Raw genomic sequence first — 26,684 nt, forward strand, 5'->3', positions numbered from 1 at the left:
GCCATGTGCACACACCACTGCGGCCATCAGCTTCTTGGTGGGTTTTCAAAACTGCACTGTTTGGTTTAACTTGTTGGCCCTTTCAGTGGAAGCTGAGAGGCAAAGGCCTCAGAACAAAACTCCTACTGGACTGTTACGAGTAGAAAAGTTGTCCATTTTTTTACAGGTTGCAGAGTTCACAAGTTAAACCAATTGCTGCCAAGCTGGAGTTCTATTTGTTGTTAATAATTTCATGTTGTAATCCCCTGTTGTTAAGTTTTCCTTTAATTACCTGTTCTTGATAGTTAGAAATCCCCCTTTGTCGAGTATCCCCCTGCTGCTTCCTGGAAGGTGGCACCCTGGACTGAGGAGGTGACATCAGGGTTAGCATGCAAATGAGGAAACCCCTCACCAAATCTAGCAGGAAAAACCCCTAAAAACAACGAGCCACCATGGAATTAAGAGAGCAAAGTGATGTCTAGAGGTGAGGAACCGAATCCAGTGTCCACAAAGATCCTTTTTACCTCTCACCCTTACCTAAAAAGATGTCAGCTAGAAAGAGGACCCTGAATGTCAAACTGAAAAACTGGGAATCTCCTGATGCTCTGGTGAGGACAGAAGCCCCAGCTCTGCCTGCAGAGCAGCGGACACAGCTGCACTTTTACTCCTCCTCCTCCATACCTCCCCTGGGAGCAGCGGTGGTGTGAGCGTGACCCATCGGTTCTTCCCACCTGAGCTGATTTTTAATAAAGACATTAAAAGGAGAAAGATCTCCTGCCCTATTTATTTCATGTATGACAGGAGTGTCAGGGCACCCCTTCTGTTTTTATAGACCAGAGAATCCCCAGGGAAGAAGGACACTGAGACTCAATGGCATGGGAAGAGCTTGTACCTTATTAGACATACAAAAATCAGGCTTCAAACTCTGCTTCTCATAGTTAGTTAGGCACTCAAAACATTGAGAATGGCTCAGAGGAGTCTGCAGGGGATGGGGGTTCCCCCCTGGCTCTGCCCACTCTCAGGCACTGAGACCAGTGAGAGGCAGGAGTCCAGGTTATGGAGGTTTTGATACAGTGTCAAAGCAAATGATTCCACAAAGGAACAGCCAGTGCCTTTCTTAAAAGGAAACTGTAATGGCTCAGCCCATTTTAAGCAGCAGATACAGACAGCACAGGACTCCCTTTCTGTCCAGGTGGCTCCCATGAAACACCCAAACATCCTCAGGCAGCACATACAGAACGTGTCCTAAGGAAAAATATGTCTTTATAAAAAGTGACTTCAGGAAACAAGCACAAGTTCCTTTTAAATCTGTTTTATAAGAAGGATACCAATGTACATTTTAATAGTTTTATTTCACTTTCCCCAAAAGGGAACCAAAGGCAGAGAGGTGTTGTGAGATACATCACACTGTTCTCATGGGGAAATCAATTTGCAAATGTTATTTTACCACTCTATAAAAATACACACAGGAGTGTGAAAAAAGCAAAGTAGTTCAGAGTGGCTGTCATGGAGCAAATCTGTTAAATACAATCAGTTCTTTTTTTTCCCCTAAAAACTGTGGCTCCTTGTGTTCCAGAAAACCAGTCTTTCATAGCCACATGTCACAGGAACAGAAATGTAAGTGATGGCTTCCTCTGAGCATGTGCACACACAAGTGTTAGTGAAGAACTGCTCCCATGGGAGATGTGAGCAGCAGAGCCCCATCCACACCAGGAAAGAAGAAACACACTCAGGTTCACTGTCCCAGCTTCCCTCCAAACTCCTCTGAACTGGCTCCATCCCATCCAGGCAGCTCTGAAAAGAGTCTGTGGTTCTATAAAAGAAGTCACGTTGTAGGATCAAGATATTTACCCTGTGTTATGTGAGGAGGAACAACAGCCAGGAGGAACAACCTTCCCACTTCTCAGGCAATCCGTAAGTGACCCGGGTTCTTTCTCTGTCCAGCTGTGCTGTGGGAAACTAAAAGTGCCTCTTCACAGGTAGAGACAGTTTCCCTTTAAAAATATTAAGGACACATTATTTTTTATCTTTAAGAACTTCCTGGAAAGTTACTGTGGAAAATGAAAGTGCTCCTGTGGTGAGACCCATGTGCAATGTCCTTGCTGCTTTCTCAGGATTCCTCTCCTTAGCATCCTTAGATGTGCGTTAAGATGAGGCTCAAAACAAGGAGGCCATTGTCGACCTGGAACAAGGCAGGCAGACACTGGAAAATGTTTTATGTCCTATCATAAAACGTGGAATTAGCCAAAAATAACCTATTGTTCAGATGTGGCAGGTGTGGTCTCTGGAGTGGCTCTATATCCCGATGGCCTGCAGCACTCGCTTCTCGTTGTCGTTGAGGTGGTCAGAGAACATGGCATAGCAGGGCTGCTGTGCAAACTGGCACAGGAAGTCAGTCAGATAGGCCTGGGAGGGACAGAAACAGCCTGTCAGCACCACCCTGCTGGGAAATCCTGCTGCTTCCACCTGGCAGGACACACAGCCCAACATGCACCAAGTAACACCCCAGGATTGGAGGGAACAGAAGGGAGCGTGCAGGGGGAGGAGTGGAATCAGAGGGAAGGGTTGGAGCAGAGGAAAAGGGTGGGAGCAAAGGGAAGGGCCCATCAACTGCAGGTGGTGGGAAAAGCAGGAGCAAAGGGTAACCCAGGGGCTGACTGGGTGGGAGCATCACCAAGTGGAGTATGAAATTCTGTCATGTTCACTCTCCAACCTACTCCTGACTTCTGCCCGTAGCTGTGAAGCTCACAGGTACAAAAGTCTCATCTCCCTCTGTTCAAAGTGTTTTCTTCATTCACATTTCCACATTATAGATATTAATTATTATTATTATTAAGGAAAAATAGCTCCAGAACTTCTTGGAACACTTGGCCCTTTCCAAAGTAATTTCAATTAACAGAGTGCCTTCTGTTAATAACTGCTGTTTCCAGTGCTAACATATTTGTTAAAGTACAACATTTAAAAAATTAAAGTTTATAGAGAATGATTGGATTCTGATAAAATCCCTCATTCTAGAGCATCACCTGGAGATCTATTTGGTAAAGAGGGTCCTTTAATGCATCTGGATCATCCTCTTCATCATCTTCATAGTAATCTTCATCTGTCAGAGGCAAATCAGCAGGTTTTAACATCAAAAAGAGCAGACTATCTCAGGAAATTTTCTATTAAGCTATTGAAACCCAAGGATCCAAAAGTAAATTGTTTCAGCACTGCTGGGAAAAGGAAAAATTTATCCAGAATATTTTCCTTTAGGTGATGTGATAAACCACTGGAGCCCAGAACCAGGGCCAGAGGAGGCTCAAGGAACACACAGGTGAGCCAAGCACACATGGGACACTCCCAGGCAGGTCTGGGAATTCCAGGCACCAGGATCTTCTGCCTTAATCCCATGTGAGGGTGGCACTTGGCCAGTTCTGAGCTAATGTGAGCAGCACCCCTCACTGTTTCCCTGTGGAGTTCTCCCTTCTGAGGCCACAAGAACCTGAGGGATGATGCACCCACTCATCTCTTTATGCAGCACTTGCTCCTCAAGGTCTCTCCACAAACGAGCTCACCCATCCCCAGGACAGCACCACGCTGAGGTCACACCTACACCTTGAGCAGCAATTTTCTCTTTAGAAGAAATACCTGCAGGAACCTCCCAGGTGTGCAGCCTGTGCAGGATGTGAACTCCCAGGAGATGTTATTTATAATGCTGCAATCTAATCCCCATGTTGCTCAAAGCCATGGCTTCTCCAGAAAGTCCTAATTCACAATCCAGAGTAGAATTCCTTCCCCATGCCTGCAGCCTTTGTTCTGCTGCTGGCAAGGGAATAAAACCTTGACTAGGATGTCACCTACTTGATCATTGCTTTGAAGAAGGACTTTCAAGCTGTTACTCACCATACTTGTTTGTGGAAAGAATATCTGACAAGAACTGTCCTGCTAAGCCTTCATCTTCATCCTCATCTTCTTCCTGATCCTCCCACATATCATTTGAATCATCTGTTTAGAAAAAAAATTCTAGAAATGATCCAGATTCAAGAGGTCCAAGAGGTCTGTGATCACTCTATAGGTCCTGGAGTTTGTAGGCAAACACAACTCTGCCTGTGTGGGTGGGTGAAGAGAACACCTACAATCCTCCTTATCCTTTTGGAATGATTCCAGAGCTGGAGCCAAGCAAAAGGCAACACCAAGAACAGATACTTGAAGTAGGAAGAAAGGCAAACCAGATACACCACGGAAGGGTAATTTTATTTGTACATGGGCAGATCCCATCTTCCAAACTAGCCCAAAAGAATTTTTAGGTCTAAGGATACACAACACTGACTGATCTTATTCTCCCATTTTATTTATTTTTACCTGGAAGAGATTGGTAGCACTTAAATACAGCACAGGGAAGGAAGAGATGTTGTCCCAATGATGAACTGCACAACAAAACAAGAGATCTGGAGAGAGACCTTGACAAAAGGAATGGCTCCCACTGCCAGAGGGCAGGGTTGGATGGGATATTGGTAAGGAATTTTTGGCTGTGAGGGTGGGCAGGCCCTGGCACAGGGTGCCCAGAGCAGCTGTGGCTGCCCCTGGATCCCTGAAAGTGTCCAAGGCCAGGGTGGACAGGGCTTGGAGCAGCCTGGGACAGTGGAAGGTGTCCCTGCCCATAGAACAGGATGAGCTTTAAGGTCCTTTCCAACCCAAACCAGCCTGGGATTCTGTGATTCTATGAACTTATCCCTCTGGACCACTATTCAAGCCTTTGCAGGATACATGATTTACTGTCACAAAGTTCCTATACCAGAAATTCTTCTCAAGAGAAGATCAAGTAGCTTTAAGCAATGCAAAGAGTAAAAGCAAACCCAGTATTTTACCTTGGCTCCAATCTGCAGTTGACTGTCTAGATGCATTTGCTTCCATGGCATTAGAGAGTTCATTTATTATTAATTTTAAGATTTTTACTAACAAAGGAATGTTTGTCCAGCGCTCAGGATCTGTAAGAGAAAAAAATACACATAATCATGTTGTTTTTAATTAAAAGTTATAAAACAGGCCCTTTTTTGTTGAGGTGGGGTTTTTTTATTAGGGAGGTTGGGAGAGAAAGCCAACTGACATAGAAACCCCAAAGCTTCTTTCCATACACCCTCAGAGCTACATTCCCAAAGATCTCAATGCAGTATCAACCTTGCACATTCTGAGTGAGGAGGAGGCAGGGGGAGAATCTTCACAGCTGAATGAATGTGTGACTCTACTCCTGCAGGTGCTTAATAGAGTAATAGAGTCAGCTGGAGCCAACCTTTCTTTCTGAAGTCCCTTTGCACATCCACCAATGCTTTCATGTACATGAGCAGTCATGCTCCCAGGCATGGCTCTGCCCTTCTGAGGCACTGTAAGCTCCTACTTTTCCTTACTAGTGTTCCTGCAGGGCTCAACTATTCCACAGGGGCAGCCAGACAGTATATTTGCCTTTAACTACAAAAGTAAAGATCCTATCAAATAAAAAAATCTGGGAGCACTAGTTTTAGCTCTCACTAATGCTAGTATTAATCCTTGTTTAACTCAAATGCTGGCAGTTGCCATTTTTCTCTCTGACCTTCACTGGTTTGGTTTTTTTAAGCCAAGAATAATCAGGTAGCAAGTGATTTGTGGCCACCACCCACCTCTTAAAATCCCTAGTGCTTGCCCCATTCATCTCCTTAGCTGTCACCTTAGTCCTTCCCTGTATCCCTGCAGATCCCAGGCGTGTGGCAGCTCAAGGAGCTCTGAGTGTCTGGAGAGGCTCCCAGTGTGGGTCTGTACAGCCTCCACATCCCACCCACCACTGGGCACAAGGAGCTCTAGCACAGCAAGTGGCACAGCCAAGGTCTGACTGATGGCTGAGCAGCCCCTGAGTGTCCTCCTCCCCTGGAAATACTCAGGAAATACTGCCCAGGGCTCTGCACTAATTTAAAACATTAATCTCAACAGCAGCCTCCAGTCAAAGACCTTGGGTTCAACCTATTAAAAATAAGAAAAGTATTAAGCAGGAGACTGGTCAAATTTCCTTAAAAGAAATCTCTAACTTGATTAATCACTGCTTTTTGTGAAAGTGTCTCATTGAAAAAAACACCCCTTTGTTTTAAATCTCTGCATGCACTAAAGACACTTTCCTCTCAGAGGAGCTACCAGGCATCCAGAAATACCAATTCTGTCTCATGATGCAAACCAGCAGTGAAGAACTCTCCATAATTGCCGCATCCAGTTATATTAAATCAGACATCAGGAGCCCTCCAAACCAGTCTCTGGCAGAATTAAGGTAAATAGATACAGGTAAACAGACATACTAAGCACATGATGTATGAATTAGCTCTAAAATCCAACACATGCCTTCTGCACAGCTCTGTGTGATCTACCAGACCTATTTAAGGCCTTTCATAGCATCTACTTACAGAAAAAGCCTTGTTAAACACAGCAGAATCATCACTCACTTTTGGCCGACTTGGATCGTGTCCGAATTCCCTCATCCATATTAAATATTTCTTCTCCCTTCACCCTGATGTCCTGGAGTCTCTTGTCATCTGTGTTGATGCCATACTGCAGGAGTTTGCACAGTGCTACAGAGCTGGGAGCAGAGAACAGGAAAATTAGAGATCAGAATTTCCCTGAACTGTCTGGCTTTCACAGCCCCTCTCTAACAGGGAACACACCCAGAGCAGACACCCCGATGCTTTCGCTTCTCCATCTTTGCCAAGAACAAGCATGACAGAATTTCCCCATTTTATGTCTCCTGTTTTATGTCAGCATCTGAAACTGGACTCAGCTCCTGACCTGCACAAGGAGCAAGCTGGGCACTGCTCAAACTTTGGATTTAGCACTATCAGCAGTACAGACATCCATCCACACACACATTAAAGGTTTCTCCAGGTCAGAAGGGCCACCAGGTTAAAGTGCCTCTGCAGCACCATGTGCATCAAAACAAGGATGGAATTAAGAGAACAGGAGTGGCAGCAAAGCAGTAATTTGGCTGATCTGTAGCAATGATCTGCCCCCTTTCCCCAATCTCAATGCTCATTTTCAATTCTGGTCCTTCATGGCTCTGCCACACTCAGACCTTCCAGCTTGCTCCTCCCCTTTACATGTTCTTTCCATCTCTGATCTCACATTTCCACTCCACACTTCAAACCTTCTTCAGCTCCACACTGTTTTCAAGCACACTGAGGATGATGCTGACTACAGGTCAAGGTTGACAATCCATGCTTGGCACCCCCAAATCTCTCTCTCCTGGCTCCACAAATCTCAAACTGAAGTTTTGGAGTTCTGTGGAACTCTTTTTGTGCTTTCACTTCTCACCCTCTCTCTCTCCCCCACACTATGGCTCTGACTTCTGCTGGTTTGGACCCAGGTCTTACCTGCTGCCCCAAGCTGCCCAAAGTTTTCCCATCATTTCATCAAAACCCCACGGCCACTTCTTCACCCTGCCCCCAGTGGCTGGGACTGTGCACACAGGAGGTGTCCTTCTACCAACTGCTTCTACTTCTGTGCACACAGGAGGTGTCAGCTGCCTTCAGGGTCCTTCTACAAACCCTGAACAAGAGGCTCCTCAGGGCAGGCCCTGCTGTTCCTCAGGACACAGGAACTCCAAGCATTTACTAATGTGGTAAATGTCACCACAACCAACCAAATCCAAGTGTTTAATACAGTGTGGAGCCCTGTTACATCACCTGTACACAAACATTTCTCATTTTGGACAACATAACTCTAAGCAATCACCTTTAACCTTGTTCTCCTGGTCATACTTGGCTTTTCCCTGTGCCATAAGCCTCAAGAGATCCTGCAGACAGGCCTGCACTGTCAAAATGGGGATAAACCACCAGGCTTAGGGATGAAACCAACAAAATGTGACCAAAAAGAGCACTGGATCCCCAAATCTGCTCCTTGTCCTTCGGGATTATTACTAACTTCCATTTTGAACCTGCTTTTTCCCATTATTTATTTCACAGGCTATTTGACAGTCCATAACAATGACATAACAACACACACTAGTAAGTGATTTAACAGCTGGTGAGACCCCTAAGAGTGGTCTGTGAGACTTCATGATTCCAGAAAAATCTAATACAGCAGCTGTGACAAAATTTAAATGAACACAGAGCATCCCAAGCTTTGGAATACAGCACTCAGCCTCCAACAGAACACAAACATGCTCCCACAGCAACAGGGAGAGAACACTGTTGCAATTGGTTTCTTGATCAACTTTTAACTAGATCAATAAATCCACAAATTCTATTAGGAAACCCTCTACAATACCCCAGAACTCTACAGTAGTCTACAAAGGCAATGCCATGTGTGGAAGCTCGTCTCATCTCATTCACAGAAATTCAATCCCAAAAGCAGCCCTGTGTTTGCAGGACCTATCCCCTTTGCCCCTTGTGCCTCTGTTCCAGCACAGGAGCACCAGGAGCACTGCTGGGGAAGCTCAGAGCTTGCTCCAGTTACCCCAGCTCTGCTGAGCACCACTGGCAGTGCAGGGAGTTGTGCCCAGTGCTGGTACACCCTGCTCCCAGCTGAGCCAGCACTCACAGGCAGAGGGATGAGGGCACTGCCAGGAATCTCTGTGGCTCCCACCTGACTTTGCCTTCATACTGCCCATAGAAGAGGTGCTGCCTGCTCATCCACTCTGCCATCACAAACTCCAGGGCAGGCTTGCCAGTGGGGCCAGGCAGGCTGCACAGGAATTCCAGGAGGGGCTCCAGTTGTGAGTGAACCAAGTGGGCAAACACCATGATCAGGGACTGCAGGAGGAGAAAGGCAATGTTAGCTGTACATAATTTAATAGCTGCAAATGTTTTATTAAATATTTAAGGAGCTTGCTGAAGGAAGCTGAAGCTCCCTGCAGCAGTGAAGGCTGTGCTTACCAACCCCAGGAGGAAGGGAAAGTACACCCAGCTGCAAAGCACTGTGCTACAAATGCAGGAAATAAACACCAGCACATCATCACTCAGCAGCACCTTCCCAATTCTGAATGCACTTTGAACATGATTTTAGGGAAAGAACTACAGCTTCTGAAAAGGTTTCATTACAACATGCAGTTTTACAGTCTGACTCCTAAAGACCAGGGCAGAACTCATTTGCTGTGTATGTCTAAATGGCACTTTCCCACTCTGAGGGCATCTCTGTAGCCCTCCTCAGGAAAAAGCTGCCCATCTCCAGAGGACCATCTTCCAGGCTAACACAGGGAAGAGATCCAGCCCTGCAAAATGCTTGGCTACAAGGGCTGCAAGGGACTGCTTCAGATTTAAACTTCTGTATCTTTTAAATCCAAAACCAAGCAAAGTGAGAGCCATTCCAAACAATTATCATCAGTATATCCAGGGGTAAAAAAAGTCTAAAGCAGGTGATATCTGCTGACATTGAAACGGCCATTGTGGCACCACATGCCAGCTTGAAAAATGCACTTTCAAAAATCAGAGAAATAAGATAAAATGCTTAGAGCAGAGTGAAGCTCGGCTGAGAGCTGCACTGGGGGCAGAGATGGGATCTTGCTCAGCAGTGCCAGCAAAATGTCTTCCCCCAGCTGCTACCAAGGAACCAGGGCAGTCAGCATGAGCTGTTTTACATTGAGGGCACAGGCAAAAAAAGACAGGAGAGAGAATGAAGACCACTGGGAAAAAAATCACTCCAGAAAACTGTGTCACTACAAGTAGGTCAAGGCTAGAAGAGATGGTGATGCTCTTTAGTGGGCTCACTCAGGCCAACTATGTCTCCCATCCACCAAAAGCTCATCTTGTCTCTAGTCCCAGGCATTTATCCTTGGAACACCGAACAAATCCACTCAAAAACACACGCTGCCTTTGCCATGATGTTCCTACTGGGGCAACTCCTATCCCTCCAAAGAAGGCTTGCAAGTACAAGGGTATGAGGGACTACTGAAGGTGCATTACAGCTTATCCAGGAGTATCTGGCTTACCCTGTAACCTGACAAAAAAATTTTGGACCTGAGGAACAGCATGGAGCTGTGTCCCAGGAGGGTCAGGCTGGGTATCAGGAAAAGTTTCTTCTCCCAAAGGGTGGTCAGGCCCTGAACAGGCTCCCCAGGGAATGATCGTACCCCCAAGGCTGCCAGAGCTCAAGGAATGTTAGGACAGAGTGAGATTGTTGGGGTGTCCTGTGGAGGGCCATGAGTTGGACTCAATGATTCTTTTGGGTCCCTTCTAACTCAGGAGATTCCATGATTCTCTGATCAGAGTAGGCATAACAGGATACACAGACCCACCAACTGAATGAGCCATAAATAAACAGGCAATAAATGAAAGGAAATTGTGACAGTTTCTTCTTGTGGTGCTTCTCCTCACTCTCCTGGGTGCCAAACCTGCTCACCTGCATCACACTGAGCGTCTCTGCTTGCTGCATTTTACTCAGGATGGCTCTCAGGATCTGGTCCAGATTCTCTCCCAGCTCACTCCCGGCTTTTGAAATTAAAGTGGAGACCAGTCTGCCCACAAAGGCAGCGGTGAACTCCGAGGTGCGTGGGTCCAGGAGCTGGCTCACCACCTGCATGACGTACCAGAGCCCGTTGTGGCCCTGCTCGTCGTGCCACTGCGCGATCTGCTCCAGCGCCACCGACACGTACGCGCGCAGGCACTCGCCGCCGTTCTAGGGACACAATGGGCAAGGGGGTGGGGAAATGAAACAGGAAAGCTTTATAAATATGAGTGTCTGGCAAAAGATTTTGAGAATATGGAAACTATAAGTGAGATTGAAATGAAAGCAAGCTTTGAGATCCCTCAGTTACTGAACAACTGGAAAACAATGGTGTGGCCAGCTGAAGGTGATCCCCTTTTGATGGAACAACACCCTCTGCTTGCAGACAGGCCCAAGGGTCAGAGCAGACCCTACAGCTTGGCAGAAGGGATCCAAAGAGGAGTTTTTAGGGTTTAAAATGTAACACAGTGTGGTAATGTAATTGTGGGAACTCAGCACAGCAGTCGTGATGTGCAGAGTCACCGAGACCACCCTTGGGGGGCTCGGAGGTCCTGGGATGTTGCCAGAAGTGTTTGGTGGTTGGACTTTGATCCTGCACGGGAAACAACACCTGTATGAGGATGGGAGGATCACACAGGGATAAATGGTGAAGAGATAGATTAATTATAGTGTGAAACACAGGTTTTGGAATCTCGGTACAGGGGGGTTCTAGGGAGACAAGATGGAGGAATTAGGGCGTGTCCTGTCCTTCTTCTTCTTCTTCTTGTCGTCCATCTTCGGTGGTGATGGTGGCACTTTGAGATTGGTTCTTACTAAAAGTGCACTTGTCAATAAGGGTGAAAGATATTGGGGAGAAAAGGTAAATATCTTACACGTAGTTTTGGGTACAAAGATAAGTGACCGCCCCGAGGGCTCTCAGTATGCTCATGGCTGACGTGCTGTGCGGACCTCTGTCGCGCCGGGAGAAAATCTTGTAGATAAAAATTAATAAACAACACTGAAGATCGAAAGACCTGAAGACTCCTTTCATCCTTTGGAGCGCAGGCTGCCCTAAGGCCATCCCGAGCCTTTCCAGGCCATTAGAACAGCCGAGAACGGGACAGTAATGGTTCTTATATGCTATAGGATTTGTATCTTGTACTAGATTGGTTAGTGAGAATTAGAATATTCAACACAGAAGAAGATTTATGGTATTGTAATGGGAACTTCACTCTCCTAACCCTTTTACTCCCTTACTCTATTACCCTCTCATAACACAGTGTGGTAATGTAATGATTCTTATAGGCTGTATAGAAATGCTATAGGATTTGTATATTGTTCTAGATTCGTTAGTGAGAATTAGAATATTCAACACAAAAGAAGATTTATGGAATTCTAACAGGAACGTCACTCTCTTACCCTTTCACTCCCTTACTCTCTTACCCTCTCATCCTCTCTGCCCCTCTCTTCTCTCAGTCCTGCTCCAGCTGTGGCTGGCAGCTCCCAGCAGGGCCCTGCACCCAGGCCCTTTGCAATAACCCACAGGTTCCCAGCCCTGGCTGCAGAGATCTCTCATCTCCATCCATCCCCACCATGCTACCCCCTGGCACTCCTACATGAGGGAGTGGGCATGTGGCATTCACACACTCTTTGAACATAACTCTCTCTCCCCCAGGATTTTTCCTGGAGAAGTACAGAGAGAAGAAGAGAAAGCAATTCTTATCTCTACTTGCTGCTCCTGTTGTTTTTGCACGTGGAACGTGTTAGGAAGATTGTTTACCTGAAGGGATTTGTCACTTGGATTCTGCTGAGGGTTGTTTTGTTTCCTTGGCCAACTGGGTCAAAGCTGTGTCCTGCCTGTCTCAGACAGTCATGGGTTTTTCTTTAGTATTCTTCAGTGTCTTTTGTTTAGTATTGTTTTAGTATCTCTTTAGCATAGTTACCATAAAGTATTAATGTAATATAGTATAGTTTTAATAAAGCAATTGTTCAGCCTTCTGAATCATGCAATCATTCCCAGACATTGGGGTCACCCTGCATTCAATATGGGCAGGCAGGGGAGACATCCCCTTCACCATCCCAGAACCACAATGAAAACAAGGGGAAAACTGCTGGCACCTGGTAAGATTCACAGATAAGTTCTACAGACTCCAGCTCACTCACACATACACTACTCCTCACTGCCCAATCAGCAGCAATCAAGGTAACTAATAAATACAACAATAAATACAACAACAACCTCAAGTAGCTGCAGTTTTGTGCCAATCTCGGTACCTAAAGAAATTCAAAGAGTTTTCAGCAAGTGAGAGATGAAGACAGAGAAATGTGACATGAACAAAACACAACTCAGCAGCTAAGCTGCAGTCCTTTTGAATTCTTCTTAGCACAAAGATCCAGCAAAGCAACCAATGTGCAGGACTACAATTTCTTCCTGCTGGTCTCTCACCTGTTCTCACTGGTTTGTTGTTTAGGCAAAGACCACATTGCCATGGTCTGTATTCACATGGCAAAGAGCAGCTGCCACTAAGGAACTCCTTACATAAGGAATGAAACCACCCTTATTCATTTGCCAGTTAGGAGCTGGAATGAAAAGGCTCCCTGCACTTCTAGCCTCTGGTGCTTTTTCCTTCTTGCCAGATCCTCCAAAGACACCAGGCCAGAGCCAAGCCTGCCTACAAGCACAGCTCAGGCAGTGCTGATGCTGGAGATAATTCCCTGCTTTCCCTCCATCCCACACCTGGCTCAATCAAAACGAAGTTTGTCTTCCCCTTCCCTCATAAATGAGTACAGAAAGCTGCTAGAGTAGGAGGGTTTCTGCTGTCCTGTGCCTGTGAATATTCCTGAAGATAGCCCCTGCCATTACCAGGTGTGATAAATGTTATTGGGGACAGAAAATCATTACAGGATTGTTTGGTTTTGGGAGGTTTTTTTTGTGTTGTTGGGCTTTGGTTGGTAGGTGTTTTTAACATGCTCCAGTTCACTAAAACAGAAAAACCATCCAGACTGCTGCCTTTCTACTGTAGTTCTCCACATTCAGGAATGATCAGGAGAAGCCACTGCAGGCCCTGAACAACAGGACTTTCATGGTAAACTGGAGAGGCTCTGAGGGGCTGCTGATACAGCAACTGGCAAGCACAGCCTGGGCTTCCTCAAAGGCTGTGTCACCTCTCCTGGGCTGGTACAGCCCTGCAATCCTCCCCAAGTGTCAGCAGCCTCCCCCTCCCCACAGCAGTACCTGCATTGTAGCGCTGTCATCTGTGTTCAGGCTGCACTGTGCCACTGCAGGGAATGCCTGGCAGATGAGGAGCTGGGACAGAGGGGGCTTTGTATTCCTCACAACTGTGGTCAGTATATCAATAGAGGTCTGAAAGGAAAGCACAAACTGTCACAGCAGCAGCCACAGAACTTGAGGTCAGCACTACCCACCCCTGCTGCAAACATCAAAGGTGTGAACTGCAGGGATGTGGCCACTGCTGCAACCACACCCTGAACTCACAGCCTAAAATCATTTTTAAATGCAAGGACCCTGGAGTCACACACCAAAGCATCACTGCTGTGAGCTGCAGAGGTTCCCAGGACAGTTCCCAAATTAAGAGCAGTGTCACCACTCAAACAGGGCAAACAGATGCATGCTAATCAGAACAGCCAGAGAACTGCTCCAGCTGACTTGTTCCATTTTGATGATATTGATTGAAATTTATCTTAATTACCCATAAGCAATTGTTACAGTCACACCAATTAAGAGATTATATGCATATTGATGCAGATGTTTATGGATTTAATTCCATACAACCAATCTACAGTCAGTGCTCCATCTTTTATCAAGGCACCTGTATAATTTATCTCAAATTCATACATATGTGATGCATAAATCAGAGAAAGCCTTAGGAAGAAATGCAAGGAACAGTTGTGTAGTCTGCTGGGAGAAGAGGCTGTTCCTGCTGAAAGATGGCAATGTCACAGCAAAATCACTGGGGATGACTGATACTGTGGAGACTGGAAGAAGGTCAGAGGAGCAATTTAAAGCAAACTTTTGGAAGCATCTTCCTGCACCTGCAGTTTGCCTCCTCCACTGAGAAACCTCCCCCAGTGACTGAAGCCATTGCTCCAGAGCATGTCCACAGCAGCCTTTCTGCCTTTGCAGAGCGGCCAGCCCAGTGTTACAGAACAGGAACAGCTCCAGCCCAGGCCATGCCCCAGTGAAGCACTTACTGCACACAGCCCTGCTGGGATCTTGTCAGCTGGGGCCTGCATGATGCTGACAAGGGTTGGGATCAGCCTCATCTGCATTGGACCCTGGCAGGCTTCTATTTGAGCTAGCTCCTTAAAAATATCCTGGGCAAGAGAAGCAACAACAGGATCTGGAGAGAGAAAGCATCATTTACTAAAACACACACACACGTCTCAGTCTTTGCCACCACTATTTTGGCTGGGCAAGGCAGCAAGTTTCCCCTCTACCACAGGAATCAGTGTTCACGCAATGACCACTGATTAAGTTTTCAGCAGCAGGATTCAACAGCAAAACCAACTGTGCTTAGGGATGTAAGTGGATGCATACCATTACTGTACTTGAGGAATATTGCAATGGTGAAGGGGCAGATCTTGTTCTCCATGCTGGCTGTAAATGCTGCATCCACTGTGCACACAATGCACAGAGTCTCCATCACCAGGTTCAGCACCTCGGAGCTGAACTGAGTTGCCAAGTGGATCAGGCCATCCAGAATGCTGGGGAGGAAGGGCTGCAACACGTGGGTGCTCTCAGAGATCTTCAGCTGGTCACAGTAGCTAGACAAGAAATTTGTGATACAAAAATACGTTCCTAATTTATTGAAGTAACTTAAATATATTCCATTCTGGATAATACAAAAGGGGTTGTTCCATCCTGTCCATTGTTATTCCTTAAGTTCACTCCTCTAGGACTTCTCTCCTTCAGTCCTCTACTGCTTGACCTGCCAGCAGCTCAGCAGGAAGGAGGAGGAAAGCTCTCACCAGAAATCTTCCCTCCACATTGCACACAAAGCAGAGTTGAGCTGAGTGATGTTAGAGGCTTCTACTGCCCCTCAGTGACAGATCTTTTCTAAGAACTGCCCATTGATGGAGAAAAGGAAAAAAGTCCAGGACAGACACTGCTTACAAAGTGTTACCATGTTCTACAAGTGAACTGGGGTGTGATAAAGCAATTTCAGGAATTACTAAGTCATAAATCTCTGACTTTATTTATTCAGTAACATTTCAGTGCAAATAAGACAAAGTGTTCTGTTTGGAAGTGGTGAACAGTTAGGTTTTAGCAGATCTTTTTGTGACTGGTTTTTTGATTTTACACTAATGTTCATCAAGTACAGCAAAGCTTCCTTCTGACAAAAATGGGGTAAGAAAATCAAAGCCCAAACACTCCTTATTGCTGTGATTGGCTCCATGGGCCTGGATGATGTCAGTCACCTTTATGGCCAAACAGGAATAATCTGGGTTTCATCCCTGTGCTTTCCAACACTACCTAGTGCTGCTCCTCCCTGTGACCATATCCATAACAACACTTTACTGCTGCCAACCCTGAATCTCAATTCCACATTCCTCATTAGAGTTATTCTATTTTCAACCTGTTTGCTTACACTTTTTAAGCTGACATCTATTTCATTCAAAGCAAAACCTCCCACAGCCCAGACAAAAACGCCACTTTAACCAACCAGTTTATCAGTGTGATTTACACCCCTGTCCCAGGGTTTGCTTACCCCCAGATGGCTCTGACTGCAGAGATCCTGACAGAGGGGGGCTGGGTTTCGTGCAGCCCACTGACAGTGGCCTGCAGGAACTGCTGGATGAGCTCAGGGGACATGGCCACGGTGAAACGGCTGGCGGCCCACAGGGCCCGGCCCAGGAGGAAAGGAGACACTGCAGCAACACAAAATACCTCAGTTGTTTCAGAATGAGCTTTATGAGTTTAAAATCATAAAGCTGCTTCTATCCATTATTTACAGTCTTGTCATCCCAATAGGAAAACACTGAAATGTGACACACAAGACAAATGTGCAGGCATACAAAGAATTTTTGCTCACGGTTTATTTTCTTAGTTATTTCAAAGAGCAATTTCTCATTTATTAAAAAACCTCCTCCCTTCAACTATTTACACTTGAATTTGTTCATCACTGAACAACAGTAAAGGAAGAGAACAGAGGCTTTGCCACCAATTCCTATTTATCCAGCTCAATATTCTGTCCCCAGCAGAAGAAAGCAGCATCTTAGGGAGAAGCATTGGAATAGCAGAGCTCATACCCAGGGACCTTTCACAGATTGCAGCCATCACCCTGCAGTTACAGAATGGAATTCTGTAAATACAGAATGGAATTCTGTGGTACACCAGCACCACAGAAGCAGTGGACGTTCATTATCCACTCACCTGCTTGCACTCACTAAGGTATGATATATCTTTATCACACTTATTCCTGCTGCCTTTTCAGACTATCAATCTCCTTACCTATCTAGGCTGGCCTCAAAGTGATGATGCTCTCTGTTCCTCAGCATCTTTACTGCCATTATTTATGCTCCTGCAAGTACTAATTTTAAGATGAGGACATAAAAGACTCTGTGCAAGCTGTACAGCAAGAGAAGAGCTTTGTTTTTTAAGTCAGTATCATAAAACACAACATTTCTTTGTCTGTACCATTACTGACCATTAAATGGATATGCTTGGAGAGCCATCAACACACTGACTGTGGGAGCCCTTCTAGAGCACAGCAGCTCATTTACAACCCAGTGCCATACATGTAAATGAATGTAAATATATGCAAATTGCTGAGGCGGTTTCTTACAAGCACTGCACACTATGCACTTTGCACACTAGTTCTTCACCCAACATTAACACAAAGAGAACAAAAACCCCTTCTTTGTAAAGGGCTAAATAAGTGTTTCTTTGATGAAAAAGGAACCCAGGAACCAATTGTTTCTACCCTGACAACTCAATGTGGACTCATCAATGATGCTCACATTAATGTCTTAAACTTCTAAAATTTTAATTTGCAAGGACTTTTGAGGTCTGACTTTCAACAATTCCTCTGATTTTCTTGCACACTGATGTAAGATAACACAGAGAGCAAAATCCTGCTGAATTCTCAAGAACAGAATCCCATTTAGTCAGGAGCATTATTTGAATTCATGTGCTACAACTAGTGTCAGCCTCAGCAGAAAACAAATGGGATGACATGGTGCAGCAGGAATTCTGAAGGCGGTTAAACAGTGCTGGTGCCTTTCCCAGGAACAGACACAAGATATCAGAACAGCAATTTTCCACCCAGCTCCTCCAGCCTCATGCATCCAGCCAACAATGAGATCCAGCTGAAAGCACAGTCCCACATATAAAGGACTTAGAGTAGAACTAGGAGCACGTGAGAACTCACAAGATTCATTTTTTTTCAAATGAGCAGATGCACAATTGCATTTCCCAATCCCTCATGCACACATCAACCTGATTGATTCATCAGAGACTCCCAGCAGTTGCTCCCAGGGATGCAGGGTCCCACATACCTGAAAGGTTGAGGTCTGCCAGGACCACATTTGTCAGGAAGCCATGCATATCAAAGTGTATTCTCCCATTCTTCACACTGTCTGTAATTATAGACTTGACTGAGCCCAGGGCCAGCATACAGGCTTCATGTATTTTCCACCTGCAAAACAGTTCAGATGCCTTAAAACTTTTCCTGTCATGACTGAAGAAATAAATACACATTCTGAAGTGAAGTCACAAGCAATTTTCTGGTCTAAGCTACGACAACTATTTCCTTGATCCCAAAAGAGAATTTTAAAAAGCCCTTAAAGAGATTAGCATTCACAAACTGCAAGATGGGGGCTTGGAAACTCCTTCAGGATGGGCATTCTCAGTCACTTCCTAAAATATTGGTGGAATAGTTTTTACTTGTACCAATTTTTTCCTCATAATAAAAAAGAATCTCTTCCATGAAAGCTTGTGTTCCAGCCATGCCTTCATAATTTATGTGCAGAAGCACTGGGATACCCAGTACATTAAAGGTTTAAGAACATTTAATTTTGCATTAACATTTTGTTAATTATGATGATATAGAACTCTGTGCAAACACACTTCTCCTTGGTTTTATTTATGAAGCCAAGAACCTAATGTCTGATTCTGCAGCCATTCCATTGCTGCTCATTATCAGAGGGGCTCCTCTGACACTAATATTAAAATAAACACAACCACTGAACCAATGCCCTGTAAAACCAGGAGAGAATCTCTGTGGACCAGCAGCCAGGTACTCCTGCAGTGTTTTCTTCTTATATCCCCAAATAGCATTAAAAACTGCAACTCTGAAGGTCTAAAATTGAACATATATATCTGCATACAGCACCACTCGACATCAAGTAAAAAAAAAAAATAAATTAACACACACACACACACACACACATATATATATATATATTTAACATACATATATGTTCCTGAAAAATTTATATATATTTTTACATATATATAAATATAACATTATATATATTTTTATATATAACATAAATATATATAACATAAATATATATATAACATACCTATATATATAAGATAAATACATATGTATATATAAATTCCTGAAAATTTTATCTCAATTAGTTAGCAGGAAGTATTGCAAATTTCTCTTCTGATTTTCTATAAGAAATTATCATTTCCCATGAGATGTTTTAAGGAACATCAAGCTCTGAAGGGAGGGAGCCTTGGCACAGATAACTTGTGCTAGGAACTGCCCAAAGTCCTCCACAAGAAGATTTCACCATCTGGCTCAAGAACTGCTGTACTTTCTTTTTCTTCTTCTAATCAGAGCTTTCCAGCCCCATCCTTGCTCTTCAGTTGCATTGTCACAAATGAAATGTGATTAAATCATGGTGCACCCAGGGCTGCAGATGGGCTCAGCACCCACTCCAGCGCCATCCCCTCCCTGCCCCAGCACTGTCCCCTCCCCAGCCAGAGCTGTCCCCTCCCCTCCCCGCCCCAGGGCCGTCCCCTCCATTCCCCAGCCCCTCACCAGTGCTCAGCCCCGCTGTTTTTAGCCTGCTCAGCTTCCTGCAAATGCCTCGTAGCTGCTGCAGCCAGAGCAGTTGCACTCTCGTTCTGGAAATCAGCAGCCACAGCCTGTGCACAAGGAAATGGGAACACTCATTTGTATGGACTGTTAAAAGTTGGCCTTTTCTCTAAATGCCCTTCCTGAGGGCAGGTTTGATACTTGTTATTACTACTGCAGTATCTAAATGTGGGATATGTTTCATACCAGCAGGAGATCCTGAGCAGCAATTCTCACTGTGTAGGAAAATGTGTCATCATCTTCATCCTCCACAAACTGCTGTGGATTGGCAGTCCAAACCTTAATCTAGAGGAGACAAAAAGGACAGGACAGCTGAGAACTCAGGACACCATCAGTGAAAGGCAGCTTTTCTGTTCCCTGCAACCTGCTTTGGAAAACTACTTTGAGAATTTTTCTCTGCCATAAGAAGTCTTCATTCTCAACGGATTATTCTTCTATTCCATTGGAGAAACCTTTGAACAGAAGAAACTCTCTGCTCTGAGCTCATCTTGCTCTTCTGCCCCTCATTTGGGATCAGAGTTTGACAGAACTAATGACTGACCTGGAAGCAATGCTGCAGCTTTATTTTTAGATGAGGAATGGGAGAAGCAGATAAATCTTTTAATAGAGTGCTTGTTTTTATGCATGTCTACCTAAACTAAAAGATGATGGTTGTGACACTTGAGAGGCCAGGAGCTACGCAGAATTTCAGTACAAATTATTTCACTTCACTAGCACAGTATTTTGGCTCTCACAGAAAGCTGTTTATTCCTTTCAGCATGAAAATCCTCATTTTCACAGCACATAGAAGAATGAAGGAGGAAGGTCTGAAAGAGCTGAGGCTGTTCAGCCTGGAGAAGATTCCTGGAGGACATTGTAATTGCCTTAAAAATAAAGCCCTTTTACCAGAGCCCCAGGACAAGGGCAAGATGGCAGGTTTGGATTACAGAAGGAATTCCTAACTAAGGGGTGCTGAGACACTGGGTATGTTTCCCAGAGAAGCTGTGAATGTCCCATCACTGAAAGGGTCCAAGGCCAGGCTGGATGGGCTTGGTGCAACCTGGGACAGTGGAAGGTGACCCTGCTCAGGGCAGGAAGTGGCTTTAAAGTCCCTTCTGACCCAAACCCTTCTGTGATTTTCTGTCCACCTTGTACCATTCTGGAACCTCTCAGTGCTGCCACAGCAAAGTGATGGAACAGCCTGTTAGATTACAGCAGCTTCCACACACTGAAACCTTTCCCAGGACACTGGCTGGTTTAAATCTCTCATTTCCTTTGTTTCCTACACAATACAAACATGCCCACCTGCTCCTCTGTGATCTGCATGTAAAGCAGGATGTAATAGATCAGGTCTGGCAGAGCCTTCTTCACTGTGCTCTTAAATTTGTTGTTTTCCAACAAGGCATGTACAAATTCAAATATGCTGAACACCAGATTTTCAAAGCCCAGAACTTCACCTGAACAAAGTAGGAAAAACAAAAAAGAACATGACCGAATATGCCAACAAACAAAAAGGTACAAATGGATGTGAAAATAATTACAAACTGTTAGCTTCTCTGAGCAGATTTTTCTTCATTCTCCTGGACTAGTAAGTGCAGCAGCAGCCCCAGGAGGATTTCAGACTTCATCACTTTCTGCTCTCTTCCCACCACACACCTCTCATTAAAATTTATCAAGCTCAACCTAAAACCTATTTGATTTTCTTTTGTCCCAATACTTTTACCTCAAAATTGTTGCCAATCTCACTCCTTAACCATTAGAAAACTTAAATTGTGTGTCTTCAATTGAACACAATCACAAGTAATTTGCAAAGAAGTGATGGACACCATTCTAACATGGTAAATGCACCTTTAGCACAACTTCCCATGGTGTGCCAGTCACTGTTTTGACAGCAATATTTAGGTAACTCCATTCCTCTTCAAACAGCAGAAGTGAAGTGCAAGTTCTTACCATCAGAATCCACAGGATCCTCCACCTCTTCTGTGTAATTTACTTCTGTTCTCACATAAGTGGATGGAGTTAAGGAAATGCTTTTTTCTAAAGAACAACACATATTTTGGAATTAGTCTGTTCCTGTCTTTAAATTGCTGATAACTTGGGAAGGTTCTGTTCTTTAAAAAGCCTTTGATTTTGTGTAGAGTCCTTTGTGCTTCAGGACACATAGACAACAACCCCAGGAGCTCCTGGCTTTGTGCATTGCCCAAGTTCAAAGACCACTTTCCACAGACCACTCACACATCACTTCAGCACATCTTTTGTATTATTTGACTAACTTAGATCAAACTCACCAAGGTAACCCAAAACTTCATTTATGTTAACTTTGCAAGAACAGAACCCCCCAGACTCATTCTTTCCAGGGGATGTGAGCCAATTCAACACCTCACTGCTGCCTAAGGGTGAGGAACCACCCCATGCTCCCACATCCTACCTTGGATTGACTCTGCTCCCTACCAAGCACCAGCCCTGGAAAATGACAGAAAACTAACCTGGGGCTATGAAGGAAGGAGTTTTCTTTGCAGATGGTGAACTGAAGAACTAACAAGTACCAGAGCACACACAAGGCAAGGAAGAACAAGACTCTCCCTTTTGCAAACAAAAGCCCATTTTGTTTGCCCATACCAACAGGACTGTAGTAGGAGTCAGGACAGGAGAGGGAGAAATACACCATCAGAAATCCTACAAACAGCTCCTTGTATTTTCACAGATTCACAAAATGGTTTGGGTTGGAAGGGATCCTAAAGGCCATGTAGCTCCAATCCCCCTGCCATGGGCAGGGACACCTTCCACTGTATTTAAACAGGGGTCTGAAAAAACAATATGGAGAGATTTGAGTTGTCAGTTCTCAAGTACTGGGCAATGCACCCACAGACCACTCGGACACAGCTGGGTGTGCAGTGAGCACTGACTGAAAACTCAAATGGCAAATCAGCTTCTGCACCAAGTGCAATCAGCCATTAGTTCTGCTGCAGCAAGGGGTACTGCTGGTTCTCCTTCTCCTGAAGTCTTTACACTGTGACCAGCACCTTTTTAAGAGGACAATTTTTACCAAAAAGTACCAGAAACAATGCAGAGCTCATGGCAGTTCTACAGGGCACATGCATCAATCAGCATACATTTAAGCAAAAAGAAACTTAATGGAGCCTCCAGAAGTAAGAGAAAGATCCTGTTTTGTCTGGCAGGGCAGAGCACTCCATGAATTGTCCTGCTCAGTCAGGTCATTACTGAGTTTGTCTCATTTGATTCCAGGTAAACACATTCACTAGCAAGGATATAAAGCAGCACTTTCTGTCAGGGTGTTCCAGACGATGGGCAGGATCTGCTGCATTGATGAAATCATGTGCTTTGGGTAGTTTTTCACAAGTGCTGTCACAGCCTGGAACCAAAAAGAATATCAGTCAAAAGTGAAACTGGGAAAGCCATCAGCACACTCAAATCACAGGCTGCTGTTTCATTAACAACTGAGATCATCCAAAGGCTCCCTGTCACCGAGGTCACCTCTCACTCCTGACCACACAATCCCCTCTCTTGCTCAAACACTCACCAACACACTTCTCTTGATGTTTCCTCTTTGGCAGGGAAGCAAAGGGATAACACAAGATGTGGCACTCTGGAGTGAAGACAATGCCACAATGCAGTGGTAAGACAATGACTCAAATCCAAAGCACATCAGTGTCTGGATACAATTATCCTGGAAGTGTCTTGTCCCAGAAAAAGAACTCTAGTGTAATGTAAAACCAGACTACTGCCCACTTTCCACACTTCTACTCATGCAAGCAACACATCCATTGCACATCCAGGGAGCAGCTGGAGAAGCAAACACCCACCCAGATCCATTCCCTTCCCAGTTTGGCTGTGCCAGCCCAGCACAGGGGCTGCTCTGGGAGCAGCTCAGCAGCTCCACAGGGGATTGTGCCTGGACTTTCATGAAGCTGATCATCCTGACTTAGGGGAGCCCTTCCACTGACACCGCCAAAAGCCTCTTGGGACCTTCCAGGAGTGAGAGAGCTCTCACTCACCCCTCTCCTCCCCAGGGGCACAGCTCCAGCTGTGTTAGACTTGTTACAGAACAGACCCTCACAAACTGCCAGAGAGGTGGCTGCTCCCAGACACACAGGTGTCAGTTTGCTTGTGCTCACCCAATACAAACCACTCTGTGCAGTTTGTTTGTTTGTTTGCAGCACTGGGTATAATAATAGAAACAAAAAAAATTAGTAATTCACCTTCCAGAAAAACAAGAGCAATCTAATATCAGCATTGGAGATGAGCAGGCATCAGGAATAACCCAGTTATGTGGGTTTGGGAATGAGTCTGGCAGGTGCGGGAAGGAAGCATTACAGAAAATAATGCTGAAATCTCCGGGGCAAAAATTATGCAGGTGCTGGCAAAGGATGTGAATCTGATCTTCAGGACTGCTGCAAACACCCTGCCTAGGGCCACAGGAGCATCCAAACAGCCTTGTTCCATGTGCCACTCCATATGAACCCTGGGTAAATGTTTCCAAGCTCTACACCCAACCAGCTCTGCAGGAAGAGCTGCTGGAGTGTAAGGGAGCTCCCAATGGCTCTGCAGTTGGAACAATAGAAAGCTGCATTTGCAAGGTCACCACAGCCCTGCACAGCAAGTCATTAAAACACAGAGCACTCTCCTGTCAGATGTTGTATTTCAACCCCTGGCCCCTCATACTGCCAATTCCCACTGCTTGTCTGAACTCAGAGAACAGCTTCACAGATCCCCTGCCAATCCCCACGTACTGCTCCACCACCTATTAATCCTTCAAGAAAGCCCTTATCCTTCTCTCTTCAGAGCACTGCTCCTTCAAGTCACTCTACCAAAGCCTTTTATTGCTTCTCTTCCTGACTGCATCTTTAAACAGAGAAGAAATCCCCATATTTTTGGATAAAAAGCTTAAAGTACACACCAGAGAGCATGCTAAAGCTGACTGTCAGTCAGAGTTCAGAAGCAGCAGGTGAAGTACCTTGTTCATAAAATTGGGAAATTTGTTACAGATCCCACCTCATCTTCCATCCCAGAACAAAGAGGTTATGATTAATTATTTTTTCTAGCTAGTTATTTGTGCCACTGTCAGGAAAAATGTAAGCATAACTTCTCTGACCCACAGGTGTTGAACAGCTTCTAAACACAAATGAAGAAGCACAACAGCAAGGCTGCAAAATGCTTTGATTGTTGATTAATTGGTGTTCCTGATACATTACCACACACTAAGTACACCATTGTATTCCAATTTGTATTCCATTATTGTGAAATTTGCCTTAAATCTGTCACCTGTCATGTTTAATCAGTCTGTTTCTCTCAAAACAATCAATAGTAGCATGTTCAACACTGGAATTAGGATTCAAGAATTGCACAGTTGCAGCTCATTCATCCTTAGAGACCCCAATTTCATTCATGCTGAACTATCAAACACAACAATAAATTACCCCATGGTTATTTCCTTCTAGTCCTCACACTTGGTATTTCTGTTGTGGCCAAACTTCCCACCTCCTCCAAGGATAAAAGGCCCTGATTTTCTGCTGATAACTGCTTAAAAACTTGTTACTATTCTGGGAACAACTTGGGACACATTAACCATCAGTGGCTCCCCATGATGTGATCCAAACCTTTCACTCCCCTAACCAGGATAAATATCCCAGCCAAACAGGCAGAGGTGCACACTGCAATAGCATTCATTCCTTACACCTTCTGTCACTGTCCTGCAGAACATCCTGACATGGATAGCACAGCAGTTTAGGTCAGGACTGCCTCTGACTTCCATCAAAAACTCCATGAGCCTTGGAGTACAAAGCTCTCAAGTGACAGGGAAGGGAAAAAAAAAGTTTTCCTATCATTTGCTGCACAGCACTTCATTAAGGAAAAGAAAATGGAATTGAGTTTGCATCTGGTTGAAAATGTGCTATAAAAAAGTCTCAATTCCCTCTTCCATTGCATCAGCTTTTCAAGGGGTTTCTGTAATGACTTCATCTGTAGAGCTGGTTTAAATAATCCCCTAAGGTTTCTTACTTCTGCATTACAATGACTATAAAATCCACTTCTCTGGAAGTGAAGGCAATTCACCTGAATCCTTTTTTCCTCAGAAATTTGCTATCATCAGCTTAGAAACCCTAAGCTACAAAACCATGAACAGCCTTAAGTCAATAGCCAGAACACTCATCTCTTCAAAAAGAGCCTCCTACAAACCACTTGTGAGCAGGAGATCTCCTGAATTTTCTGTTTAAATGCACACTGATTCTCTGCTGCCATCAATGCCACCTGACTCACAGCAGTGTATGCAGATCCAAATCCTCCTGTGCTGCACCTCCCCTGCAGAGGCCACAGGCAGAGCCCCTCACACAGCTGAGGAGCAGAGCAACAACAAGGTGACATTTCCTCAGAGACCTTCCCAGCCTGTCACCTTGTTCAAGAACCTCCTGGTGGGACCAGTGCTGACACACCCATGCAAAGAGCCCAATGCCAGCAAGCACTTACAGAAAAGGCTGCAGAATGCATGGATGAAATGAGAACAGAACTGGCCTGGCCTGGTGTAGACTGAAGCCATCAGTTACAACTGCTTTCTGTGGAGGCTGAAAAATACCACTACTCATTAACAATCCAAATGTGAGTATCTGGAGTAAGAGATCCAAATATTCTTGAGCTGCAGCCTGTTCAAATCAAGATGGTACCCTGCAGTGCTCCTTTCATGTTGCTGTTCCTATAAATCACTACCCCAGGAATCCCAGTGCACAGGCAACAGAAAGGAAAAAAACAAACTCACAAGAGACATTCTCTCAACAGAAACTGCCAACATCCTTCCCCAAACTGCCTTCCAGTAGTGCTGCACAGCAAGAACAGCTCAGCTGCTGGAGTACAAGACATGCAGCCCCCACTGAGAAGGCACAGGACCCCAGACCAGTACAGCTGCCTTGAACAGGACTGAGACAAGTTCCACAAGACAGAGCTCAGCAGATGCTGCTCTGTGTAACACAACAGCACCTCCCAGCAGGTATTTTCATTACTTCAGTCTTGGAATGTTGGGGGATACAAGACAGATGATGGACTTTGGACTGGTTAACATAAATTTGATAACAGGATGCCTTGGCAAAAGCAAATGGAACTTTGAAAATTAGACCTGGATTGCAAGAAGATGAAATCAAATGGGTTTACCAGAAAATCCCATTAAACTCCGCAAGCAAGAGGTGCTGTTATATGCATAAGTTTGTGTTTGTGATTTTAACCTAATCGTTGTAG

The 26,684-nt window shown here is 44.9% G+C and overlaps 1 protein-coding gene across 1 annotated transcript in view; it reads right to left on the minus strand.

Moving 5' to 3' along the window:
- Positions 1-1,279: 1,279 nt before the first annotated feature.
- The window catches only part of IPO9 (importin 9), a 42,011-nt gene continuing 16,606 nt past the window's right edge, over positions 1,280-26,684 (minus strand). Inside the window, exons 8-24 of the mRNA XM_054290755.1 lie at positions 22,715-22,815; positions 21,393-21,451; positions 20,748-20,899; positions 19,650-19,748; positions 19,407-19,513; positions 17,908-18,047; positions 16,119-16,278; positions 14,948-15,174; positions 14,602-14,750; positions 13,625-13,753; positions 10,306-10,581; positions 8,554-8,720; positions 6,420-6,553; positions 4,827-4,946; positions 3,862-3,963; positions 3,003-3,079; positions 1,280-2,385 (exon numbers count right to left, since the gene is read on the minus strand). Coding sequence (XP_054146730.1) covers positions 2,275-2,385; positions 3,003-3,079; positions 3,862-3,963; positions 4,827-4,946; positions 6,420-6,553; positions 8,554-8,720; positions 10,306-10,581; positions 13,625-13,753; positions 14,602-14,750; positions 14,948-15,174; positions 16,119-16,278; positions 17,908-18,047; positions 19,407-19,513; positions 19,650-19,748; positions 20,748-20,899; positions 21,393-21,451; positions 22,715-22,815 — 2,310 coding nt within the window. The 3' untranslated portion in view covers positions 1,280-2,274. The remainder of the gene's footprint in view (positions 2,386-3,002; positions 3,080-3,861; positions 3,964-4,826; positions 4,947-6,419; positions 6,554-8,553; positions 8,721-10,305; positions 10,582-13,624; positions 13,754-14,601; positions 14,751-14,947; positions 15,175-16,118; positions 16,279-17,907; positions 18,048-19,406; positions 19,514-19,649; positions 19,749-20,747; positions 20,900-21,392; positions 21,452-22,714; positions 22,816-26,684) is intronic.

The sequence above is a fragment of the Melozone crissalis genome, unplaced genomic scaffold, assembly GCF_028551555.1.
Source record: "Melozone crissalis strain CALT ecotype California unplaced genomic scaffold, PUWL_Pcris_2 ptg000086l_1, whole genome shotgun sequence".
NCBI classification, from domain to species: domain Eukaryota; kingdom Metazoa; phylum Chordata; class Aves; order Passeriformes; family Passerellidae; genus Melozone; species Melozone crissalis.